The sequence below is a fragment of the Neoarius graeffei genome, chromosome 8 (assembly GCF_027579695.1).
Source record: "Neoarius graeffei isolate fNeoGra1 chromosome 8, fNeoGra1.pri, whole genome shotgun sequence".
Lineage (NCBI taxonomy): Eukaryota > Metazoa > Chordata > Actinopteri > Siluriformes > Ariidae > Neoarius > Neoarius graeffei.
This window is the reverse complement of record NC_083576.1, coordinates 69,823,965-69,844,149: the sequence shown is the minus strand read 5'-3', so window position 1 is coordinate 69,844,149 and position 20,185 is coordinate 69,823,965. Positions and strand designations below refer to the sequence as shown.

The following is a 20,185-nucleotide window of genomic DNA, read 5'->3' as shown; positions in this document are numbered from 1 at the left end:
AGAATCGTGACGTTATCTGCGGAAGCGCCAGCAGGCTGTGCGAGCTTTGCACGGTTTAAGTGCACAGCCTGTGTAGACCAAGTGCTCCCATTTCCCTCTCATTGTCCGGTCTTTTAGGAAACGATGAGTACTAATCCCATCAAGATTGGTGTTGCACCCTCCTACGATACATCTGTTAACCATTTTAATAATTACGCGATAACGTTGAAGAAATTTGCAGAAAACCACCAGGTCGTTTTCTCATAAACAAACCAGCGCTGACGTAGGATTCAGAAGGAGGCTTCCCGCAGATGACGTCACGAAAATCAATGTATGCCAGGAAATTCAAATGCCAAGTTTTTTCAGAGGCGGACCAATTCGCCTCAAATGGCTTGATTTCAACTGAATTTTTCTGGTATTGCGCAAGGTAAAAAATTGCAGAGAATGCAGAACGTGACAGATATTTAACCAAAGTTTAATATAAAATAGGAGAATTAAATTGATCTTGCTCCTGAATTTACCCATGATATGCACTTTACGGTTATAACTGTTTTGTGCTTTTGATTGTGTCATAATTTTTGTATATAGCTGGTTAAATCTCATGACCTTCCTCTCAAGTTCACCTCACATGAAGCTATTTAGTTCATTTTAACAAGCTGAATTTTAACCACTTGTTTTAGCAAAATGGCATCAGCAGGAAGAAAACAGAACAAGAAGCCCAAACAATCAGAGGACTCCTCACACCCTCAGGCTTTTGACTTTAATATAGAGGATGAAAAGAAAGGTCTTAGTGGCTCTGAGGATGAGGCGAGAGAAGGTGCTATAGTATTTATTGTCTCTTTAATTTGGTTGTATTTTATGACTTAATTAAATTGTAAACTAATGCAAATTAGTTCCTGGCTGTAAAGTTATACCACAGATATGGCAGTATATCCATGGAGAAATGTTTGGCTCAGTAGCCACATATCTATCAGATATTTTTGATACAGTGATGGTAAAATGCAGCAGAATTTGCCCTCTTCATTTCATCTAATTATGATTTCACTGTTAGAAACTCCCATCATTGACAAGTTGGGCAAGAAGAGATCTGCTAGTACATTTGAGGAAGATGGCATGAATGCAGGCGTAGGGTGAGGTTAAATATTTTCTATTAGTAATGTCGGTAAATCTTTGGGTAGAACGTTTGCTGATACACTTGTTTTTCACAGGAATGAAGTTCAGACAATGTTAGAAAGGTTTGGAGGTGAGGCCATTGCAATGAAAATCAGTGATTATACAATGCACCATGTTTGTTTATTCATTTCAGTCATGAATTTGTGATTTTTGCACTGTGTAACCTGTATTTGAATGTTGATCGTGCAGCTGATATCAACAAGGCAATGCAGGCTAAGAGGAAACGCCTGGAAGCTTTCACCAAAAGCTCTTTGAAAGGCAGCAACCAGAAAATAGAGCAGCTGTGGAAAACCCAGCACAGCCAGAGGTACATGTGCACGACAGTGGTGATTTTAAACCTAATCTAATGTAGTGTTCGCGTAAGCAAGAATGTTAATGTATTCCTATACTGAGGGGAAAGAAATGAAAACCTTTTTACTCAAAACTCGGTTATAATGGACGTCTAAGTGCAGTTGTTTATGTAGTCAATGCTTGTGTATAACCCACATCTTTGTAGAATGTTTTTGTGAATTCAAGCATATTTGTGAATTTATTTCCAAATATATATAATGCATCCTGTCATAGATTAAACTATATCTTTAGAAATTGTAGTTATGTGTAGGCTTGTGGGTGGCATGCTGGCTCCTTGAATCCTGAGCTCAGGTAAGTATCTGTGTAGACTTTTTGCATGTTCTGCCCAACTTCCAAAACCATGCAGGGTGTGGATTGGCTGCACTAACATGCCCCTAGGACAGTGTGGGTGCATTTTGCCCTGTGATGGGCTGATGTCCATTTCAGGGTGTATTCCCACCTCTCCGATTAGGCTCTGGGTGTTCCATGACCCTGACCAGCATAAAGACCTTACTAGTGATGAGATGTCTGTTCTTGTCTGTGGTAATCACCCATTGTGGTAGTATTTAAATATTTATTTGCCACCACAGGCAGAAGCTGACGCAGGAGTACTCACAGCAGGTGCTGTCAGTACTGAGGCAGTGGGAGACCGATGTTCAGAAATCTGAGGAGCAAGAGCAGAAACTGAATGTTAGTGTTTGCTGAACATGATATGAAAACCCACAGCATTAATAACAGCAGAGCTGAATAAGAACCCTTTTTTAATGTTCAGTCTAAGTTTAGCTATTCTATTTTTCCTTGCTAAAAAATACAGAATACTTTTGTAGTTTACCGGGATAATGCTGCTGGTGACACAACAGTCCATGGTAAATTAATTTAGAAATAATTATGGAAAATCTCAGCATGACCTAACTTGTCACTGTTCTGTACGTAGAATTTGTTTCAGCAGCAGCAGAAGCTCTTCCAGCAGGCTCGGGTTGTGCAGAGTCAAAAAATAAAAACCATAAAAGAGCTCTATGAGCAGTTCATCAAGGTATGATCCTTCATATCAGTTTACAAATATTTCAGTGTGACTATTAGTTACATGGGGCAGCACGGTGGTGTAGTGGTTAGCACTGTCACCTCACAGCAAGAAGGTTCTGTGTTCAAGCCCAGTGGCTGACAGGGGCCTTTCTCTGTGGAGTTTGCATGTTCTCCCCATGTCTGCGTGGGTTTCCTTCGAATGCTCCGGTTTCCCCCACAGTCCAAAAACATGCAGGTTTGGTTAATTGGTGGCTCTAAATTGACCGAAGGTGTGAAATAGTTGTGTGTGTCTATGTGTCAGCCCTGCGATGACCTGGTGACTTGTCCAGGGTGTACCCTGCCTCTCGGCCATAGTCAGCTGGGATAGGCTCCAGCTTGCCTGCGACCCGGCACAGGATAAGCAGCTACAGATAATGGATGGATATTATTTACATGTATTCTTTATTTTTGTATTGACTGGACCATGTTTCTGTATTTTCCAATAGAACATGGAGGAGATGGAGAAGAGTCATGAGGCTTTCCTCCAGGGAGCACAGATGGAGCTGAAAAAGGAGATGGCTCTGCTGCAGAAAAAGATAATGATGGACACAGTGAGTGTATTATTATGTTCTCTGGGTTTTTCTGAGCTTCAGGAGATTTCACATGGCTAATTTTGTTCTGCAATTATATTATAGCAACAACAGGAGATGGCCACCGTGAGGAAGTCCCTCCAGTCCATGCTGTTTTAAAATCTGATGTATTTTTGCTCATTTGGAAGACTTCTTTAATGCTCATGCTCTTGTTATAAATGTTTAGCCTATAAAATGGATGCAATTATCTGGATGTATGTGAATGACTGACTGACAGATTGTGTTCCTATTCTTTTTTTTTCCCGACGAATCTGTTCTCAAATAAAGAACATGTTGATGTTGACATGTGAAACGTCCTTTACAAAATATGTAGCAGGCAAGATGTCCACCAAAAGTAAACACATTTTGTAAATGGGGGGGGGGGGTTCCATTGGATGTAATGAAAAGCATCTTTCTGCACTGGTGACAGGTGAACATTGGAGCTGATGTGCAAAATATTTTGAAGCTGGAAATTATCTGGGGTCATGTTTTGTGAATGTATTAAAGACAGCACTGGCTGTTTATGCCAAATATTGTTGGATCTGTAATTTCTACATTATTCATGCTTACTGGCCTTTGATTGTTCTGTATAGATCAGGAGTTCTTAAACTTTTTTTTTTTAGCAGTCAAGAGACCTAGTACAGGGGCCGGCATGGTGGTGTAGCATTGTTGCCTCACAGTAAGAAAGTCCTGGGTTTGAACCCAGTGGCCAACAAGGGGCCTTTCTGTGTGGGGTTTGCATGTTCTCTGTGTGGGTTTCCTCCACAGTCCAAAGACATGCTGGTTAGGCTAATTGGTGGCTCTAAATTGACCGTGAGTGTGAATGGTTGTGTGTCTCTATGTGTCAGCCTTGCGATGACCTGATGACTTGTCCAGGGTGTACCCTGCCTCTCATCCATAGTCAGCTGGGATAGGCTCCAGCTTGCCTGTGACCCTGTACAGGATAAGTGGCTATAGATGATGGATGGACCTAGTATGGTATAAAAACAAAACCTGGATTCCTTTAGTACAGATTCAAGCTAATTATTCAAATATTATGCACATTAGATGAATATCCTCTATTTGTATTTATTTATTGGATCCCTCTGAACATTTTATCCTGAATTCTCCACCAAGAAAATACAACCAGTTATGCATTTAAATGATTTTGTATGAAATAAAGAGCACCAGGGTGGGACTGTGATACAGTGGTGTTGCTACCTCACAGCTGTCTTTGTGCTTTCCACTGGGTTCTCCAGTAGCTATATTTGCTACTCTAAATTGCCCCTAGGTATGAACATGTTTGTGTGTACAGTATGCTTTGGCATCCCATTCCCATCCAGTCTGTATTCCTATCTCACAGCTAGTATTCCTGAGATAGGCTCTAGATCCATTATGACCCTGACCAGGATGAAGTGCTTACTGGAGATGAATAAGTGTTTAAGTAGTTTAGTTACATGAACACTCAATAATGGCTATAAAACTTCATATTGAGCTTCATAACATGCCAGTAAAATACATTAATATGCCACACACATGACTGGGTCTTTACAGGACATTTTGCAAAGGATATTTTTTTTCTTTTTCATTGATATTGAATGAATGAATGAATGAATGAATGAATGGTTTATTTCGGTTACAATCTACAGTACAAAACTTAAATTTTGTGCACTCAGCTGACAAAGAATTATACATACTTACACTAAACATTTTCTCGCAAAAAAATTTAACAAATTATAACCGAAAAAGGAATAGGCTGAAGCCAAGGCTTATCTTTGCCTATCCTGTACAATCCATAAAATAACCCAGAATATCAGTAATAAAAGGAAAAAAACCCATAAAAATTACTCTAAATTATTCTTCATAATCATTTCACATGTCAATCATTTTACATTGTAATCCTTAATTATTTTACCTTTCAATGTTTTTTTAAAACTCAACAGCGATCTACACAATTTCAAATCATCACTACAGTAAGTCCATTCCACAATATAACTCCCAAAAATGAAACACATCTATATTTAACATTAGTTCTCACATTACCTCTTTCAAAGACAACCAACCCTCTGAAATTATAATTTTTTTCTCTTAATTTAAAACATTTTTGAATACAGGTGGAAAGACTTTTATTCTTTATTCGAAATAGTATTTCTAATGTTTTTAAGTATACAATATCTAAGGATTTTAAGGTACAAGACTCTATAAATAGTTTATTAGTGGTTTCACGTTAGGAAGCTTTATTTATTATTCTGATAACTCTTTTCTGGAGTTTAATTATAGGATCTATATATGTTCTATATGTATTTCCCCAAACCTCAACACAATATGGCATTATAAGTGAGAAATACAATATACGCAGACATTTCTTGTTAAAAAAATCACTTATTTTGTAAATAATAACAATAGTTTTAGATAATTTCTGTTTTATATATTCTATATGTGGCTTCCAACTGAATTTATGATCTAAAATTACTCCCAAGAATTTAGTTAAGAAGAAGAAACCTTTATTTGTCACATGCACACTTCAAGCACAGTGAAATTCATCCTCTGCATTTAACCCATCTGAAGCAGTGAACACACGCGCACACACACCCAGAGCAGTGGGCAGCCACACCAGAGCACCCGGGGGAGCAGTCAGGGGTTCGGTACCTTGCTCAAGGGCACTTCAGCCCAAGGCCGCCTCACATTAACCTCACTGCATGTCTTTGGACTGTGGGGGAAACCGGAGCACCCGGAGGAAACCCACGCAGACACGGGGAGAACATGCAAACTCCACACAGAAAGGCCCTCACTAGCCGCTGGGTTCAAACCCAGAACCTTCTTGCTGTGAGGCGACCGTGCTAACCACTAACGTGGTACCCCACGGTGGTGTAGTGGTTTCATATACTCTTTCAATTTCGACTCCATTTAGGATTAATTGAATTTCACAATTTGCCCTAACCCCGCCAAACACCATAATGTTGTTTTATTTTCATTTAATGCTAACTTATTGATATCAAACCATTCTTTTAACCTGATCAACTCCTTTTCTACTGTTGTCAACAATTCTTTAATATCTGGTCCTAAACAAAATAAAGTTGTATCATCCGCAAATGCAATAAATTTCAACTTATTAAATACTGTACAAATATCATTCAAATAAAGTATAAATAACTTAGGTCCCAATACCGAACCTTGTGGAACACCACAAGTTACTTTTCTAAGATATGACACATTATTATTAATTTGTACATACTGAAACCTATTATTTAAATAACTTCTTATCCAATTTAGTGTAACACCTCTTATGCCATAACGCTCCAATTTCTGCAGAAGTAAGGAATGATTAACTGTGTCAAAAACACCTACAGCGAATTGTTTCTTATCTATAGCTGTAGCTATATTTTCTATAAATTCCATCACTGCTAAGGATGTTGATTGGTTAAACCCATATTGATGGTCACTCAATAGCTCATATTTCTCCATAAAATCATCCAGTCTATTTACAAACAATTTTTCGAGTATTTATTTATATGACTCACTAAGTTCAGCGTTTCCGGTTTTAGCACGTCACTATCACACGCCACAGGAAATGACGTACTCGGAAGAGCTTTTACATGGCGGTTGTCATGTTTGATTCCTATAATAATCAGGCGGGTGATTGAATAAGAGGTTTTATAGTCGGGATATGAGCTATACGCATCGTAAGTGTGTGTTATGTCTGATATTTAACCGAAATAGAACAATAAGAGAGGTGATAATTTCAGAGCTGTGGCTGTAGCTTAGCTACTAGCTAGCTGAATCACCTTGGTTTGATCGGAATTTTATTACTTTCTTCCTGCTGTAATGGTGACTGCGGCTACACTAGTTTCCTAATGCTAATTAGTGACTCAGTTCAGTTCGTGGGTTTGTTAGCTCGTCCACATTCATCGCATCTAGCGTCCTAGCTAACGAGCTATAAGCTAACCGCTTCATTGTTTTGTCTTGCAACGTTAACTTTTGGCTTTTCCTCAGGTACAATCCACAGCCGAGGAGACATAAACAAAAGCAGGTCATATGGAGGGGACACTGAAAGACTCGAGGCCTAGCAGCCAGTTCTCCAGCCTGAATGAAGATGAAACCAATGAACAATTAAATGAGGCTTGTTTACTCAGTGACAACGAACTGTGTATTGATGATCAAGATTCCTGTTATGATTTTTCTCACGTGGTCATTCCAGAAACTCCAGAAAGGTACTATCCCAGAATCAGGTTCTCCTGAGAGTGTTTATAGTGTTTTACCTGCTGTAATGTGTGCCTAAGTTTCAAAAGTTGCCATGTGCTCTTTTCCAGCAGGCAAAGCTGTGATATGGTGGTTTAGTCCCCAGTGCATTTGCCCCATCTTCAGGGATCTAAAGGGATCTTCAGAGGGGCTAAAACACCATGATTTTAGAAGGCATTACAAGGCCTTTTTTTTCTTAATTCTGTTTCAGATCGCTTTGTTCAGTTCAGATCTTCAAAAGATCTTCAAAAATATAACAAATAGGAGAAGTGAAACTTGTGTTTTTGCTATGGAATACGAGTGGTTTCGATTCTGGTGTTTTACATGCGTGTCGATTTCAAGATTGTTTTATTGTGTAAGATACACGACGACGTTCAGTGCACTGCCTTACAAAATGGTCCTTTGATATATTCGAGATTTTACAAATGTACAGACATTCATATCACACATGCTTGAGGAAAGTCAGTGTCATAGTCGAGTCACTAAACCTCAAGTCCAAGTCGTTTAAAAAAAAATTTCGAGTCCGAGAACAAGACTCCAACCGCACCATTTGATGGTGGCTGTTTCAGCACCATTAACAGTTTGTTCCTGAGCATGACGTATGAACAGGTGAATGTGCATTCTCTTTGTCAGGGAGTGTGAAGTATTCTGTCAGAGATGGTTGAGAGACGGATGTAAGTGCAGAAGGTGTGTTTATTAATACAAGTGAAGACATAAACAATCCAGAACGGCAGGCAAAATTGTAAAATGGTGAAAGAGGCAACAGGTTGAACGAGACACAAACAGGCTATCGTAGACTTGGCAGAATCAAAGGCAAGGAACAGGAAATCAGGGATCAGGAAACCAAACAAGGAAATAAGGCTCGGTAATGTCCTCAATGCAGCTCAATACTTCACAAAGTGAGTGTGTTTTCACAGTTTTTATATTGGTGCGCTGATTGCACCTTAATCCTGTTCAGGCGCACGCTGTCCGGAGTACACCCGAGAGTCTATCTGATGCACGCGCCAAGGCGCACAGGTGTGACACTCTTGCACGAAATTAGTACAAAAATTAATGTAGATTATAAATCTTATGCCAAATTATTTTGGCATGTTACAAAAAATTTAAGAAAAAAAATCAGTCCTCGTCTCCAATTTACAAGTCCAAATGAAGTCAAGTCACGAGTCCGTAAAATTAGGGCATGAGTCGGACTCAAGTCAGAGTCCTGTACTCGAGTACTATGAGCCTGAGGAAAGTGAAATTGAGCATTTGTGAAACATATTGCACTTGGTAATAGATGAATAACCGTAATATGAACATTGCACAAAATGTGGGTAGATTGATATGTTCTTGATTGTAGTGTGTGTGAGACTTCAGAGCAGAGTTTGATGTGGTGATAGATTCGGGATAGAAACTCTTTCTGAATCTTGTGGTGCGTAGTTTCATGTCAAAGTTAATTAATACTGTCAGCAACAAAATCCTGACAGTTCAGCTTTTCGTCACACTTTGGAGGATGGATTATTACTTGTGTTCACATATCACATCTGATATGTGACACGATTGAATGTAATAAAGACAAGGAATTCAAAATCGCTCCAAATTATTACCGGCAATTATTCACGTCAAACAGTACTAAAGATTAGAATTTGACATCGCACCAAATTATTACCAGCAAACCATAAGATCATTCTGAGATATTCTTATATTGCATCTTTTATAATATCCTCTGAAACTCCTCTTTTGAGCTGCATATATTTAAACATGCAAACCCTTGATTTGGTTCAGCTAGCTGGTCAGAGTTTCATCAATTACTTTAAGTTAGTTTACAAAAGTCAAATGAAAAATCCGGTCAAAAGTTTGTTCAGACTTTCCTTTAAAAAAGCTCTTTTTTTTTTTTTTTTTTTTTTTTTAAATCTAGAATACTCAATCATTCAGACATGTTTGATTAACTTTATTCACATTTAAACATGGGGCTAAACCACCAGTTACCCATATCAGTGATTCCACATTTTAGTTTCTTTTTCTTTTTTTTCATTGCCAAGTGTAACTAACCCTAAGTACTGAATTTGTTTACCTTTCTTGCCAGGATGCCAATAGCACTGAATATGAACGTATAGGGGAGACTTGAAATCATGCACATCATTGCTTGGTCCACTTCAATTATCATAGAATATTGTCTTTAATCAAACTGCATTCTAAACGCACATGGGCGCCGCCAGGGGGGTAAAGGTTAGAACAATTCTAGGGGCCCCGCACTGCCATGGGGCCCTTTAAGGGGCTGATAATATGCTTTTAATGATTTTAGTAAGACTTTTGAAATAACAACAATGCAATATTCCATCTGGTAAAATGAGCTAATTGAACAAGGTTGTCTATTTCTTGAGTTCTTCAACATATTGTCATTTAACCCTCCCCCTTTTGCAAAATGGTACGGTCCAGTTCTGGTAGAAGCGCGATGCGTTACATCTGTGTGCTGATCAGTGCAACGCTACTTGCTGCTGTGTCGCGGTGCAGCAGCCAGCAGTGGAGTGCGTACAGTCTATGATCGCTAAATATGAAGAGTGGCCGTCAAAAACGTAAAGAAAGGCAGCTGAAAGCTGAGAGGGACCGGAGAGGCAGGCAACTGGTCACTCAGTTTTTCCCAAAGAAAGGTAGCTATCGCTCACATGTGTGTTCAAAATATTAGCGAATGGTAAATGAACAGTATGAACGTGGTTGGATTAGCCTATCAAGAGAACACTTTTACAGTTTGTACAGTGACATTTTTTCCATTTTAATAACTGAACTGACTTGTGTGATAAGATGAAATATTACATTATGCTGGTGCTAATAACTTGAATGAAGAAGAGTTCAAAGCAGTGTGTTAAATAATGTTGGTTATGTTTATTTACAGTCAACTCAATAATAACTGCTGCATCATTCACCATTTTATTTCCTTTTTATGTATGGGCTTATATTGGCCTGAATTATGTCTGGGCTTATACTGCCATCTACTGGTCAAACAGTATAAAAGTGTAAATTAGAAAACAAGGTCAAAAACTCCTGGTCCATGGAGGGGCAACCAAGTCTAACTCTGCTTACGCTCAAATTTCTGTCTAGACACACTTTGCTTTGAACATATTCCCTTTTTGCAGAACAGTACACACAGCTTTCTACCTAACACAAAACAATCCATGGGATTTCCATAGGTATTTTGATGCTGGGTAGAAAACTTTTTCTATGATTTATTAGCAGTCACATCACACATTTCGCTACCAATTGTCCTAGCACAAGAAGGCATGTGGCAAAATCTTGAATTTTCATTTGTGATTGTAAATGCACCAGAATTAGTCACTGACCAGTTTTCATCTAGTCCCTGGTAGGTTAATACATAAAACGTAATAACAAAGTCACAAACTCGAGGTCCATGGGCTATCAAAAGTCAAATAATGACAATAGTGCAATTGTGACGAGGGTGGGCAAAGTTGGGGGGCCCAAAATTTCTGGCGGCGCCCCTGTACACGCATAAATATTACCTCACCATTTGTTACTTCATGTAGTGGTGCACTGGGTGGCACAGTGGTTAGCACTGTTGCCTCACAGCAAGAAGCTTATGGGTTCAAGCCCAGTGGCCGACAGGGCCCTTTCTGTGTGGAGTTTGCATGTTCTCCTGCGTGGGTTTCCTCTGGGTGCTCTGGTTTCCCACACAGTCCAAAGACATGCAGTTAGGCTAACTGGCTACGCTAAATTGTCCATTGATCAAGCTTGGAGAGGGATGGGCTCCATCAAGTTTAAATCCCCTAGACCAGGGGTGTCAAACCTGATCCATAAAGGGCTGTGTGGCTGCAGGTTTTCATTCCAGCCATGCAGCAGCACCCTGATTTGGCTTATTCAATCAACTGACACACCCACCCTTTAATCAAGGGTGGGTGTGGCTGCAAGTATTTGACTGTGTGAAGAGAGTTCAGTTGATTGAATGAGCCAAGTCAGGTGTGCTGCTGCATGGCTGGAATGAAAACCTGCAGCCACACGGCCCTTTATGGATCAAGTTTGACACCCCTGCCCTAGACACACCAATGATTGACTGTTAAAATGTAATCAGTGGTGCCCCTATGGCCCTTGCTGGCTATGGGATGAAGTGGTGTGCTATGCTGTTTTTGGGGTGTAATCTCCCATTTCGGTATCCGTTATACCAAATTTGTACCAGTCTTTAATAGTGTCTGATAACATTGCTTTTGAGTACAGGTAAAACCTAGAAAGTGCAAGTGGGTTGCCAGATTTCTGTCTCTTACTTATAACAGGTGAATTAAAATTTTTAATTTTTAATTTATTGCGATTGTTGTTGGTGTTTACTGTTAATGCCAGCTTGACAAAGAAAATTACACTGTGACAACCCTATATCCTCCAGAGAACTACCCCTACTTTCACACACGTAATTAAGCAAAGGGAAACGTACAAAGGTACTTGACCACATTATAGCTAGTAACTGTATTGCACCATACTGCACTGTCCACTGGAAAAGTGTTAAAGGGAAACTGAAGTCATTTTTAAACTTGCTTTATTTCTTAATTAACGTGTTATTCAATTACGTTTTCGGTTTTAGTAACCTTATATTGTGACTCGTATTGACAACTAATTGCAATTAAATATTATACTTATCGGCCTATTCGGTTTTAGCCATGTTGAATTTAGTTCGTTTGGTCCACGGCAGGCGTCGCTTATCCGCGCGATCTTCACGAGACTTCGAAATGTGAAGTGTCAGCCAGGTGTCAGTGCCGCCATTTTGAAAACTGTTTTCCAGATGAAATATTGTACAAAAACAAGTTTAAATGACTATTACTGCCTACTTTTTTTCCCAAACTTTCCTAATTGCTATCAAAACAAACAAAATTTCCGGCTCGATTACATCAGCATTCGAAAGAGGGCGCGCACGTCCTTTGACAACCCCTGTGTCCGAAATCGCTCCCTACTCACTATATAGGGAGGACGCTATTTTGTAGTGCTGTCTGAAACTTTAGTGAGGATATTTACACCCTATATAGTGCACTCAAAATATCCCACAATGCATCACGAAAAGTAGTGTACAACCGATAGTCCCTAACCAGAGCAATACATCCCATCATGCATTGCGGTCGCACTGAAAGAAATCAAATTAAAAGTCTCAAATTTGATTTAATAAAAGACGGCGGCAAAGAAAGTATTCAGCCTTGTTTTAAAAAAAAAACTGAAAGATGCAGGTACTTTGTATTGATTGATGTGGGAAATACGCTCAGTATAATATGGATTTATCACACACACATACGTGCATGTATTTATTATTTTGAAAACCCACCAGCCGACTGATCTGGCACGTTTTAATTGTGCGACAGTAATGACATAAATACCAGCGTGACGGACTAGTGTCCAAAAGCGTTTTTTTCTTTTTCTTTTCATTTTACCAATGAGCTCACTATATAGTCATTCCTTATGTAGGGAGTAGTGAACGAGTGAGCGATTTCGGACACAGGGAACATTGGCAGATGTTGGTCACTTTGATTTCCGTTGTACATTTTACTTCCGTCCTACGATGTCTCGCACAGGTCTTGACGAATCTCGTTTACAGCCATTGCTTTGACATATGGACTGACTTATTGCATAGCATATTTCAAACACTCAACTTACTACAGCAGTGACAAAATAGCTATCAAAATGCATTCCTATATTTAATAAAATGAGAAATAGAATTTTGATGATAAATTTGCCTTCAGTTCCCCTTTAAATGTCATTTTTCTCTGAAGTCTATGTACAAGTATTACAATCTGTAATTTATTAGGTACACCCTGACCCTGATACTAAGCTCTTGCCTGCTTCTGCTTTGCAGCCCTTTCACTTTACGAAGAAAACGGCATTCCCAAGTGACTGATAATTACAGTGAGGTAAAGGTGGCTTTCTATTAAAACCAAATATCTTTTTTGAAGACATTTTAGCCAGTGTAAGGAATGTTTTTCATGGCTTTTATGTCTAGGGTGCACTAAGTGGTCCAGATACCAAAAGGTCCGAGAGAAGGGACATGATTCACGGATACTTCAACACAACCCCGAGCTCTCGTAGGACACTGAAACGCAGGAGAATGCAAGTCCCTGTAGGAGGTGTCAATGATGTCCAAGCAGTAAATGAAACAGGATTTGTACCTGCTTCACACCTTTTATCTGATTTCACATGGCTGGAGTCTCCACACCCCTCACAGTCCACCGTCTCCTGCTCTTCTGCTTCTGCCACGTCATGTTCTGCTGCAGCTCCTGAACACTCTGTGCTGGGAGCTGCTGCTGGTCAGATCTACTCGAGTAAGACTTCACTGTGTGGTCATGCCTCTGAGCAAAAAATACTTAAATGCAATAAGGAGCAGAGACTGAAAAAGACATCAACTAGAAATAGTCCTGGGTCCTCTAGGTGTACATCAGCAGCACTTTCACTTGCAGCAGAGGAGACACACTTGCAAGATACAGGTGTGACTCATGATTTGCTTTAGTGTGGGTACAGAATTTTTCTAAAGTAACGGTCAAGAATTCAGGGCTTAACGCTTTGTTCTGTCGTCCACAGAGACAGAAAGAAGAGGTGGATGTGTGCAGGAGGAGGTGGTTGTTATAGATGAGGACGATGATGATGACGATATGGTGGTTGAGGCTACAGTTCGTTCTATTCAAATGGCTGAAGACGAGGCATTTGCTAGAAGCCTCCAGGTAAGTACTATTGGAGTAACTTTTTAAACCAGAACATCAAGGACGTAGTAGCTCATCTGGCCTGCCATCAGAACAACCATGACTACCAAAACATCAAACAGAACTGAAATGTGAGAGGGCACCAACCTCCACGACAAATTGTTTACAACAGGAAAATCAACAGAGGACTAAATGTTCTTCTCCAAGGGAAGATCTACCCAAAACATCGATCAGAACTGAATTCACACAATAAATGAGAGAGGAAATACAATTCTAGTCAGAAGAAAATGTGTTAAGTTAACCTAATTACTAATTTGTTAGCAAAACATTGACAATACAATGACCAAGTTTTGTGCAGAATGACCTAGATTTTTTTTTTTCCAAATAAAACAATCAGAACGGAAATCCATTGAGAACTGAGGGAGGAGGTTTGATTTAGCTGAAAGTAAGCAAATTGTTTACAACAAGAAAATCAACAAAGAAATAACCAACTTTTGTTCCTCAAGGGAAGATCGACCCAAAACATCGATCATAACTGAAATCGGGTGAGAACTGCGAGAGGAGATGCAATTCTGATGAGAAGTCCCAAAATTTAAGTTGACCTAATTAGCAGTTCGTTAGCAAAAATTTGACAATACAATGAGTAAGTGTTGTTCAGGGGCGGCACGGTGGTGTAGTGGTTAGCGCTGTCGCCTCACAGCAAGAAGGTCCTGGGTTCGAGCCCCGGGGCCGGCGAGGGCCTTTCTGTGTGGAGTTTGCATGTTCTCCCTGTGTCCGCGTGGGTTTCCTCCGGGTGCTCCGGTTTCCCCCACAGTCCAAAGACATGCAGGTTAGGTTAACTGGTGACTCTAAATTGACCGTAGGTGTGAATGTGAGTGTGAATGGTTGTCTGTGTCTATGTGTCAGCCCTGTGATGACCTGGCGACTTGTCCAGGGTGTACCCCGCCTTTCGCCCGTAGTCAGCTGGGATAGGCTCCAGCTTGCCTGCGACCCTGTAGAAGGATAAAGCGGCTAGAGACAATGAGATGAGATGAGTGTTGTTCAGAAGGGCTAGTTCTTTCACATGAAACAATCAGAACCGAAATCCATCGAGAATACAGGGAGGAGATACGATTTAGCTGAAAGTAAACAAATTGTTTACAACAAGAAAATCAACAAACAAATGACCAACTTTTGTTCCTCAAGGGAAGATCGACCCAAAATCTGGATGAGAAATGTGAGAGGAGATAAAATTCTAGTGAGAGGCCTGGAAAATTTGTTAATTTGGCATAATTACTAACTTGTTAGCAAAAAATTTGACAAAACAACGACCAAGTTTTGTGCGGAGTAATGAGTTCTTTCAAACAAAACAATCAGAATGGAAGTCCGTGGAGGACTGACGGAGGATTTAACTGAATTGTGGACGCTGGATGGATGCCACGCCTTATGGCCAGATGAGCTAAAAAGAAAAAGGACTAGTTTATATTTTCTTTTCTCTAATGTACTTGATTTGATTGAATTGTGTACAATGTACAGATTAGTTACAGGTATAGTTACAGGTGTTGGAAATAGATTGTACAGTTCATTATTAATATAATTTCATATAAAGTACTTGACAAATTACTGAAGTGATCATGTAAGCAGCATACAACAACTTTTACTGTATGAAAGACATTCTTGACAAAGACACCTGGATTTTAGTCCAACAGTCAGGTTATTTTGTACATTTACACAATCTGGTGTCTTGTTTTTATACATTTGCCAGTTGTGTAAAATAGAACCAGATAGGGGAAAATCTGCACAAGGAGCATTATACACCTTTGACTTAACTGCTTGAAACAGCATTTCCAACTGTACATCTTTGACAGTAATATCAACCCCTTTGACTCGTGTGCATTTATAGATGCACTGTATGGCCAAAAGTATATGGACACCTCTGACCATTACCCCCATATGTGGGCCTTCCCTAAACTGTTGCCTCACTTGACATCAGTTCCAGACAGCACCCTGACAAACCCCTACAGCCATGTTCTAAAATCAAGTGGAAAGCCTTCCCAGAAGAGGGGGACCAACTGTGTTAATGTCCACAGTTGGAATGGGCACATGGGTTTGATTGGCAGGTGTCCACATATTTTTGGCTATACAGTGTATTTTGTTTTTCGCTAACTTGTGTAGAGCCAGAGTTTTCCCACTAACATATTTTTTATTTACCTTTTATGCATGTAAATGCTAGAGGTGGACAAAGTACCCAACTTCATTCCTTAAGTCAAAGTACAGATCCCACTGGTTAAATGTTACTCCGATACAAGTGAAAGTTGTCCAGGCAAATTTTTACTTAAGTTAAAGTACTGAAGTACTTGCTTTTAAAAATACTTGGGTATTAAAAGTAAATTTTCTGTCAACGCATTGTTGAATTAGTGCCACAACACTTACAAAACCTAATGCCTCTGAAGCAACCGACTGGATTTACTGACTAACTTGTAGAACCTGTAGAATAAACACCTGGTAGAATGTTATAAAATGAAACACAACTGAACTGAAAAAGAATCATTGTCATTTTCTTTTTTTTTTTTTAAATTGTGACACTCCTCCCCACCCCCACAAAGCAGCATGATAGTGTTCTGACCCAGCTCTGGCAGCGTGTGCGCACACGTATGTTAATCAGGAAGACAGTGGAATAACTGTAAACACAGCTTGCTCAGAAAATGACAATCCAACCTGATTAAATCCCAGGTCCACACCTCGAGCTTAATAACTGCCCAACAGCAACACTGCTTTAAGCAAGACCAATAAAATAAAATAAAATGCAAGACCATCATCTGACATCAAAACAAAACAATTTCAACAATTTGTTGTGACTGAAGGGTGGCATGGTGGTGTAGTGGTTGGTGGTGTAGTGGTTAGCGCTGTCGCCTCACAGCAAGAAGGTCCGGGTTCGAGCCCCGTGGCCGGCGAGGGCCTTTCTGTGTGGAGTTTGCATGTTCTCCCTGTGTCCGCGTGGGTTTCCTCCGGGTGCTCTGGTTTCCCCCACAGTCCAAAGACATGCAGGTTAGGTTAACTGGTGACTCTAAATTGACCGTAGGTGTGAATGTGAGTGTGAAATGGTTGTCTGTGTTTGTGTCAGCCCTGTGATGACCTGGCAACTTGTCCAGGGTGTACCCCGCCTTTCACCCGTAGTCAGCTGGCATAGGCTCCAGCTTGCCTGCGACTCTGTAGAACAGGATAAAGCGGCTTGAGATAATGAGATGAGATGTTGTGACTGACTGTCCATCTCACAGGCCTTGTGTGTGTAGTGTATGTATTCATGCATATATGAATCTGTCTGTGGTTTAACATTGGTTTAATGTTAAGCTAGCTAGTCAGTGAAGCTCCACCTGACATGCTAGCAAACTTTTTTTTTTTTTTTCCCCAAACTCAATCATATTGGGTAGCTAACGCTACCAGAAAAGAGAGATTTCTACACTGTTTATTTGGCAAGATTATGCTAAAACATTTCTGAAAGCACTTCAGATCAGTTAACATTATTCATGTTAGCGTAACTCCGTTTTTACATGCTAACTGTGTCCAAGCTATGTGTAAACGTTAGCCGTGGACAAGGCTACGGCAACTTGGTGGGCAAATCCATAGAAAGTCATTTGACTAACCAGACTGCATAGCTATTGCAATATTATCGCTCGCTCTAAAAGCACAGACAACTTCGTTGCAAACTTTCTCTTGGAATAAAACGTATACATACCTTAATATGCTTCTGCAGGTTGGACAGCAAGTTTTTGTAGGCCATGATGTGCTCCATTTTAGGCAAACATTTAAAACGAAACGAATCTTTAATCCTTACAGAAAACTGAAACATGGGTTCTAGGTATGTGCGTGTGCATTCTCGAGAAGAACCGCCTCCTTCCATTCTGCCATCAACGGATCGTGTTAAATAATGCTACGGAGAAATCATTGAACTTGATTTTATACAGTCTATGGACGTGACATGACCCTAGTGATTACTGATAGGCTGTCTCAGTGTCACCTGTGAAAAACCAATCACGTTTTAGAAAAGAAGAAAAAACATCCACTTTCAAAGCTGCTTCATCGTAACGAGGACCTTGATAGAAATGTAGTGGAGTAAAAAGTACAATATTTTGTCTTTCAAATGTAGGGAAGTTAGTCATGAGTTGCCAAAAAAAATTAATAAAAGTAAAGTACAGATACTCTGTGTACTTAAGTACTGTACTCAAGTAAATGTACTTCGTTACTGTCCACCTCTGGTAAATGCATTGATTGACTTATTGCCAAAATCTAACTCCCACCCCCCTGTAGTTATGATTATTTAGTACATGTGAACCTATTCATACCTTCTGTTATGTAATGATGTGTATATATAATTTTTTCCTCCCCCCAGGAACAATTTGATAGAGAGGAACAGCTTCATCAGGAGCAAAGTCGATTACAAGCCACATCACCAGACAGACATCCACAAAACCTCCCCGTTAGTTGGCTTGAACATGTTTTCCATACACACTGTATACTGATTCTCACGTAGTTAAGTTTTGATTGTTAAAGGTAACAAGTTTTAATAATTTTACTTGCACCTTTAGTTTGATTCCTATGTAGGTTTGAGCTGGATCTCTCCTTGGGCCTCCATGGTGCACTCGGCCTCATTCTCAGAGCTGCAGGAGGCCATGCTTGTGGGGCAGCCCAGTGAGTCACTTCTTTATTTCACTATGATTGATTAGTATATTAACGTTTCTATGGAGAATAATTGATAGATTTTGTAAGATGTGTCCCTGATGATGCTGTGCGTGTGTGTGTATTGTGATTGATCAGGCAGGCAAACGAGACAGAATCGGGGAGGGCGCAGCTCTCGCTACAGAAACAGTCCACACACGGCTTTAGACCTGCTTGATGACAGCCAAGGAAATAACTATGAGGTATAAGCTATTAATGTGTAAAGCACTGTTACTGCATTACGTGGCGCTCCCATGTCTATCAGCGACTTTTCCTTTGACTGTTTGATTCTGTGGATTTAGGCCCTTCTGGCATTTGAGGAGATCCAGGGAGCTGTGATGGCCAAGAAAACCCTCAGTAAAAGGGAAATTGAAAGACTCCCTGCAAAAGCTTATGACCCTGCACACAATGCAGGAAAGACAGAGTAAGTGTCCAGGGCACTAACTGGTATTGTAGTCGGTTATTACTGGTAACATTTCATCTCTGTGTACAGATGCCAGATCTGTTTCTCTGACTACAAGAAAGGGGAGAAGCTGCGAATATTGCCATGTTTCCATGACTACCACGTGAAGTGCATTGACCGCTGGTTGAAAGTGAGTCATTGTGCTCTTTTCATGTAACCTCATCTTTTATATTTCTGTTGTAATACGCACACTTTTTTTTTTTTTTTTTTGATTCTCAGGAGAACGCCACCTGTCCTATCTGCAGGGCGGATGTGTCGTTGTAGTGCACGTTATCTCAGGACTGCTTCTCTACCTCACAACACAAGACTACAAAATCTGTATTGTATGCATGAATTTTAACTTGTACCTCTGAAAAGTCTTCTCCTAAAAAAGGACTAACGTAATGGATGAACCAGCGTAATTTCTGATTGACATACATTCAATATATCCAAATTCACTGTTAATTTACTATTGTGCATAATTTTTTTTTTTTTTTTAAATAAAACTAGTTTTTCCTCACACTGGCTTGAACATTGTACTAAACATCAACTGCCATATATTTAGGGGTGCTTAGTAGTAAATTAGACTAAATAAGGTCAAGAAATGTACAGTCAACACTGGCAAGTGTGTGGGGTTTTGTTTTATCAACTTCCTTCCCAGTAAGACCTCAAGCACTGATGCCTCGTCATATCAATGCCTTAGCAACCGCTCAATTTGTTCTGGCTTCTATACTGCATCCTTTTTCAAGTCCAGAACCATTGGGATGGACATGTCAAGAAACTGTGGGTGTATTTTAAGGAATAATTTGAGGAGCATTTTAAAATGTCCAAAAATTGACTTTAAATGTACAGTGGTGCTTGAAAGTTTGTGAATCCTTTAGAATTTTCTATAGTTCTGCATATATATGACCCAAGACATCAGATTTTCACACAAGTTGTAAAAGTAGATAAAGAGACCCCAGTTAAACAAATGAGACCAAAAATGTCATACTTGGTCATTTATTTATTGAGGAAAATGATCCAATATTACATATCTGTGAGTGGCAAAAGTATGTGAACCT

At 39.8% G+C, this 20,185-nt stretch overlaps 2 protein-coding genes across 2 annotated transcripts; both read left to right on the top strand.

Moving 5' to 3' along the window:
• The first annotated feature begins 663 nt into the window (after positions 1–663).
• On the top strand, positions 664–3,233 carry sycp3 (synaptonemal complex protein 3). Its single transcript, XM_060927017.1, has 8 exons — positions 664–796; positions 1,031–1,109; positions 1,188–1,222; positions 1,342–1,459; positions 2,073–2,172; positions 2,417–2,515; positions 2,991–3,095; positions 3,180–3,233. The coding sequence occupies exons 1-8, from the start codon at positions 664–666 to the stop codon at positions 3,231–3,233; spliced, it is 723 nt and encodes a 240-aa protein (XP_060783000.1).
• A 3,429-nt stretch (positions 3,234–6,662) lies between these two features.
• si:ch211-59o9.10 (uncharacterized protein LOC561841 homolog) lies at positions 6,663–19,624 on the top strand. The gene is made up of 11 exons (XM_060928125.1): positions 6,663–6,775; positions 7,086–7,303; positions 13,150–13,204; positions 13,294–13,774; positions 13,869–14,008; positions 18,357–18,443; positions 18,553–18,655; positions 18,782–18,885; positions 18,985–19,106; positions 19,176–19,275; positions 19,365–19,624. Exons 2-11 carry the CDS (start codon positions 7,128–7,130, stop codon positions 19,407–19,409), a joined length of 1,413 nt encoding a protein of 470 aa, XP_060784108.1. The 5' UTR covers positions 6,663–6,775; positions 7,086–7,127; the 3' UTR covers positions 19,410–19,624.
• The last annotated feature ends 561 nt before the right edge of the window (positions 19,625–20,185 follow it).

Coding starts and splice junctions, on each gene's coding strand:
- si:ch211-59o9.10 (XM_060928125.1), top strand. CDS start 7,128: ATGGAGGGGACACTGAAAGACTCGAGGCCTAGCAGCCAGTTCTCCAGC. Junction 13,775..13,868: donor GACACACTTGCAAGATACAG/GTGTGACTCATG, acceptor TGTCGTCCACAG/AGACAGAAAGAAGAGGTGGA. Junction 18,656..18,781: donor CATGCTTGTGGGGCAGCCCA/GTGAGTCACTTC, acceptor GTGATTGATCAG/GCAGGCAAACGAGACAGAAT.
- sycp3 (XM_060927017.1), top strand. CDS start 664: ATGGCATCAGCAGGAAGAAAACAGAACAAGAAGCCCAAACAATCAGAG. Junction 1,110..1,187: donor GGCATGAATGCAGGCGTAGG/GTGAGGTTAAAT, acceptor TGTTTTTCACAG/GAATGAAGTTCAGACAATGT. Junction 1,460..2,072: donor AAAACCCAGCACAGCCAGAG/GTACATGTGCAC, acceptor TTGCCACCACAG/GCAGAAGCTGACGCAGGAGT.